This window comes from Bos indicus, chromosome X (assembly GCF_029378745.1).
Source record: "Bos indicus isolate NIAB-ARS_2022 breed Sahiwal x Tharparkar chromosome X, NIAB-ARS_B.indTharparkar_mat_pri_1.0, whole genome shotgun sequence".
NCBI lineage: Eukaryota > Metazoa > Chordata > Mammalia > Artiodactyla > Bovidae > Bos > Bos indicus.
This window is the reverse complement of record NC_091789.1, coordinates 92,718,049-92,723,897: the sequence shown is the minus strand read 5'-3', so window position 1 is coordinate 92,723,897 and position 5,849 is coordinate 92,718,049. Positions and strand designations below refer to the sequence as shown.

General features: G+C 47.1%; 1 protein-coding gene across 1 annotated transcript; it reads left to right on the top strand.

The window, feature by feature from the left end:
• Positions 1 to 381, top strand: SZRD1 (SUZ RNA binding domain containing 1). Its single transcript, XM_070784245.1, is given in 3 exon segments — positions 1 to 56; positions 58 to 104; positions 107 to 381. Coding segments are annotated over 3 exon segments (378 nt in total).
• The last annotated feature ends 5,468 nt before the right edge of the window (positions 382 to 5,849 follow it).

Here is a 5,849-nt window from a genome sequence, read left to right as displayed (position 1 = left end):
ATGGAAGATGAGGAAGTTGCTGAGAGCTGGAAGGAGGTGGCAGATGGTGGGGAAGTCCAAATCTTCCAGAGCGCATATTGTGATTCAGGATGACAGCCTTCCCAGGAGCCCCCTCTACAGATCAGCATCCTCAAGAGGCCCAACCGCACTGGTGTGATCAGCAGCCCCAACTCCACCAGCAGGCCAGGCCTAGTGTCAAGTCCCTAGTGCAGCAGGAGGTAGCAGAGCCTGGGCAGCACCAGCCCTGAAGAGGATCAAGAGAAATTTACCCTCAACAGGCCAATCAGGATCTCCCAACCCGAAGACAGCAGGTATCTCAGCAATGTGATCAGATAGCCTTTGGGTCCTGATGGGTCACAAAGCTTCAAACAGCTCAGATAAATGCAGGCAGGAATGGATATTGCTGTCATCACTTCCTGAGTGGGCCATCGGCTGCGGGTCACACTGCTGTGGCAGACAGCTGGACTTGAGCAGAGGGAACGACCTGGCTTACTTGCACTCTGATCCCCTTTGCTCCACACATTGTGACCATGAACCCCATATGCTGTGACTTCCCTCCCCCCTCTTCCCACTGTGATTGGCGCGGCTACACGGGCTTCCCAACTCAATGGGAAGGGAAAGTGTGGGGAGTTAGAGGAGGGTTGGGGGATCCACCAAAGACTCGAGTAGAGAGTCAGACAGTACCACTTGGCTACTTGGGATAAAGTCAGTGCCAGCAATAATAGTTCATCATGCTCATTAACTTGAGATTTCAAAACACAACTGAGAACTCCCATCCACACACCCTCAAGTGCACATCTTCATTATTAAAAAACCAAGTTCCATTTGAAAATATCCTGTTTTTCTCTTTTCTTCTGAATTTTGTTTCTTTACACAAATTTTTAAAAAATAAATTTTATTTATTATTATTTATTTATTGGCTGTGCTGGGCCTTCGAAGCTTCCTCTAGTTGGGGTGAGTGGGGGCTACTCTCTAGTAGTAGTACATGAGCTTCCCACTGTGGTGGTTTCTATTGTTGTGGAGCACAGGCTCTAAGGCCCAAGGGCTTCAGTAGCTGTGGTGCACTGACTAAGTTTGTGGAGCCTGGGCTTAGTTGCTCTGTGGCATGTGGGATCTTCCTGACCATGGATCAAACCCATGTCCCCTGCATTGCAAGACAGATTCTTAATCCCTGGACCACCAGGGAAGTCCCTGTTTATACTAATATTTGATTTACCAAAAAAAGTGCCTGGGGGGTTTTAGCAGTTTAATGAGTTTTTAATTGAGAAAGAATAGTTTGATAGCCTACTTAAAAATGTTTCTGGGCAATTTGCTAGAAACATTAACCAGTGAATAGTTTGGTTGCTGCTGCTGCTAAGTCGCTTCAGTCGTGTCCGACTCTGTGTGACTCCATAGACGGCAGCCCACCAGGCTCTCCCATCCTTGGGATTCTCCAGGCAAGAACACTGGAGTGGGATTCTCCAGGCAAGAACACTGGAGTGGGATTCTCCAGGCAAGAACACTGGAGTGGGATTCTCCAGGCAAGAACACTGGAGTGGGTGTTCTTGCCTGGAGAATCCCAGGGATGGGAGAGCCTGGTGGGCTGCCGTCTATGGGGTCGTACAGAGTCGGACACGACTGAAGCGACTTAGCAGCAGCAGCAACCAAACTATTCATTGGTTAATGTTTCTAGCAAATTGCCCAGAAACATTTTTAAGTGGGCTATCAAGCTATTCTTTCTCAATTAAAGTTTGGTAGTCTACTTAAAAATGTTTCTGGGCTAGGCATATACCTTGAGGAAACCAAAATCAAAAGAGACACATGTATCCCATTGCTCACTGCCGCACTATTTACAATAGCTAGAACATGGAAGCAACTTAGATGTCCATCGACAGATAAAAGGATAAAGAAGTTGTGGTATATACACAATGGAATATTACTCAGCCATAAAAAAGAATGCCTTTGAGTCAGTTCTGATGAGGTGGATGAACCCAGAACCTATTGTACAGAGTGAAGTGAGTCAGAAAGAGAAAGATAAATACTGTATTCTAACACATATATATAGAATCTAGAAAAATGGTACTGAAGAATTTACTTACAGGGCAACAATGGAGAAACAGACAAAGAGAATAGACTTATGGACATGGGGAGAGGGGAGGAGAGGGTGAGATGTATGGAAAGAGGAACATGGAAACTTATATTAACATATGTAAAATAGACAGCCAACAGGAATTTGCTGTATGGCTCAGGAAACTCAAACAGGGGCTCCGTATCAACCTAGAGTGTGGGATGGGGAGGGAGATGGGAGGGAGATTCAAAAGGGAGGGGATATATGTATACCTATGGCTGATTCAGAAAACAACAAAATTCTATAAAGCAATTTTCCTTCAATAAAAAATTGATTTAAAAAATCCGTTTTTCAACTCATCTTCCATTTGTACTGAAATGGCTTTTCCAGTGATGTTGTTTCAATAAAGGAGTAGCATAGAGTAAAAAAAAAATGTTTCTGGGCAATTCACTAGAAGCATTAACCAATAGGATTTTGGTGAGCTTAGCTTCTGTATTCCTACTGAAGCCCAGAAAAAGGGCAGGGCTCTGTAGTCCCCAGGACAGACCCCAAGCCTATACCTCCCTATCCCCAGCTATGTCCCAGGGCATCTTGGCCCTGCCTGGAGACTGGACTAGCTTTATAGGCTCAGAGAGCCTGGGGAGGGTGTCAACCACTCACCTAGTCTAGTATTTTGGGCGATAGATAAAGTGAACAGACTCCCTCTTCCAAAACCCCTCAGGGTGGTTCCCCACCAGCCAGGCTTGCTACTTCTAGAAGAGGGCAGGGAGTGAGGCTGCACTCCCGGGCTTTAGGAGTAAGGGCTGCAAGACTTGCTCAGTGTTTTGTTGTCAGCACAGGGAAAGCCAGGAGACAGTCTGACTCCAGGACTCTGAGCCTCCTGCCAAGTGTGGTCAGAAGGTAGGTGGATCTTCCCACTCCAGCAAGGCTTAGAATGCCTAAGGGTCTGTGGAGTGCCGCCTCTGTTGATGGCATCAGCTCGGTAACTCTATCCAGTATATTTCCCTTGTGAAATCACCACCTTATGAGCAAACCATTCTGAATACACATGGGAAAAGACAAGCTGTGCATTGTAAAGATTGGTAATGACAGACTGGTTCCCCATAGTCTTAGTCTATCCTCCACCAGAGAAAGGGCATGGAATGAAAGCAGTTTCCCCTCTGTCCTTGGATCCTGGAGATTTGCTTTGGTTCTTTGAGGTGGAAGAGATGTAGGGGGCCCTGCCCAGGGTAGCAGTGTGTATATAAATCTGTCTCCTCTCAGGCTTTCTGATCTTTTCCATTGCCTTATGTCCCTCAGCCAGTCAGATGACCTCCTCACTCAGCAGATGAGTTTTGGAGTGGCTGTTGTGACATTTGTGATTAGGGCAGCTTGCTCTGGCTAAGGTGGTAAGCCAGGTCTTGCAGGCTCACTCCACCTTTGCATTGCCTGGCTCTCAGCCTGTCCTGTGGGGATGTCAATCGGGCCCAGCAAGCCTTGGCCCAGTACATCTTCCTTTTAGGAGGAAAGGTCTGCTCTCAGTTGGATCTCCAACTAGTCCATAGCACAGGCTTACAATTGTGTGAAGGCAGGCAATTGTTCTTGAGCAGAGCTGAAATAAAGCTTCAGTCAGTAAGAACCCGCAGGAAGTTGAATGGTGCCCACAGGCTGTTCTGAGGGGAAATGACCTCCAGGAATAGGTACAGGAAAAGGTTGCTACTGTCTTTACGGTTCCACTGCCCTGACCAAGTTTCCGCATTTTAAACGGTTATCATCCATCTCTCCTGTAATAGTGGTTTCTGGCCCAGATGAGACTATGCTTTCCCATTGGAGGAGGTACAGAGGTAAGCCAGGTGGGAAGACTGGAAGTGCTTGTTGCTCAGCTGTTGGGACCACCTGTTCTTGCTCCCCTCCTCTAGTGGGAACCAAGGGAAGGCTGACTGATGAGTGTCTGTGAATCAAGAATGTAGTAGGGACTGATGGTCCCACCTCCCTCTGGCTAAAGATGGGACTCTGTCTGCCGGGAGCTTGTCATCACACCAGCAGTCATATCCTGGCTTCCCAGATGGAGAGGTGGCAGGCAAAATTTTAAAAAGAAAACAGGAAATCATTGTGTTGGGGGGAGGTGAGAGGGGAGATGTGAGAATGGTTTGGATTTTGCATGTGTGTGTGTGTTTGTGGGTTTTTGTTTTATCATAGTTGTCTATAACTCTCCTTAAGTACTTTTCCTTTTCTTTTTTTTTTTTTAAATTTTAAAGTAAATTGTAGGCTTTAGCTTGGAAAACCTCAGGGGAGTGGGGGGCAGAAACCTGAGGCTGCTGCTCCTTTATCTGCCTTTACAGTACTGTCCCCTTCTCCCAGCTCCTCCATGACCCCAGGAGCCAGGCCTCAGCCCTTCCAGCTAACCACTTCCCATAAGCCATTACTCTGATGTTGGCCTGTAACCAAAGGAGCTGGGGGGCTGGGCCTGGGACCAACCCTTCTTCACCCACTCAGTCAGGGTGCTCCCCACTTGCAGGCAGGAGTCAGCACCCCATCTGCTACCATCAGCCCCTTTCAGAGCCCACTGCCCTGCACAGCCCTGGCTAGCCCAGCCATACACTGCTTGGCCCCATCTGGGGATGCTCTGCTTGGGGGTGGGGTGGCGGGGCTGCCCCAGCCTCCCTGGTAGGCAGAGACTCTAGAAACTTCTGGGGCCCTGTTTTTGGCCATGTGATTTCATGGGTGCATATGAGCCCCTTGGGTATCTGAACACAGGGGCATGGGACAGAGGGCTACACCCCTGCCGTCCTGCTCTGCTGGTCTAGTGGGCAAATGCCCACCCTACCCCCTGCTGAATTGGCAGATTAAGCATGTTATAAATTGTATTTTAAATACATGATTTAAACTTGTAAAAAAAATAAACTGAGAGTTCCTTGAGAACCCCTGGAAGCAGACATTGCCACAAGGGGTACTGCTTTTATAAGAACATCAGACCAAGGAGATGACACCATGAGGTGGTCAGCTTCTGCCCAAGATGCCAAACAAGACCCTGTAGGATGCTCTTGTGTACTTCCTAATCTCACCATTTTTACCGTTCTTGCAGAATCATGTTTTTTTCTCTATCTACTCCAGCATCATCTTTACTATCCACATAACTCCCCCTCCCTTACAACTGAAGACTTCCATAATGAGCCTTCATTTGTATTATTTCATTTTCCCCTTCACCCAAGGTATTCTCCCCTTTAACAATTCCACCACCCCTGCAAGGACCCCAGAATCCATAGCCTTCCTTCACCCAACTCATAGTACAGTCTGTCACAACCTCACTTTAGAATGCAGGTTATGTTCTCCCTCTTCTTTGGAAACTTCCAGTTTCCCTTAAATCCCTATGCCATCTCATATTTAAGGGATCCTTTGTGCTCTCACTCAGAGTCTTTTCCCTAGTCTAGGGAAAAAAGCAGGGTCACTCAGCATTTTTCTCTACACTTCGAAAGGAATCTCCTTCAACCTCAATACTTTTCAAAAAGGGCAATCCATGCTTAACCAGACTTCCCTTTTTTTTCTCACCTTAACTACTCTATTACCTCTGATTTAAGTTTTCCAGACACTAGATGAGCCAAAAGTCTATGAAACATGTTACAACTACAAGCTTAGGCAAAATCCAAGCCCCAGAAGGAGGCTGTGCTCTTGTCTCATCAGGTACTTAAGAAGACTTAAACAAGAGGCTAAGAGACTGGGAGTAAATCTAAAAACACTTGCTGCAGCAAGTCAAGTATGGGCTACATGCATGCCTAGAACTGCTGTTGTGTGGGCTGCTTAGAAGTTCATCTGGCCACCTGCA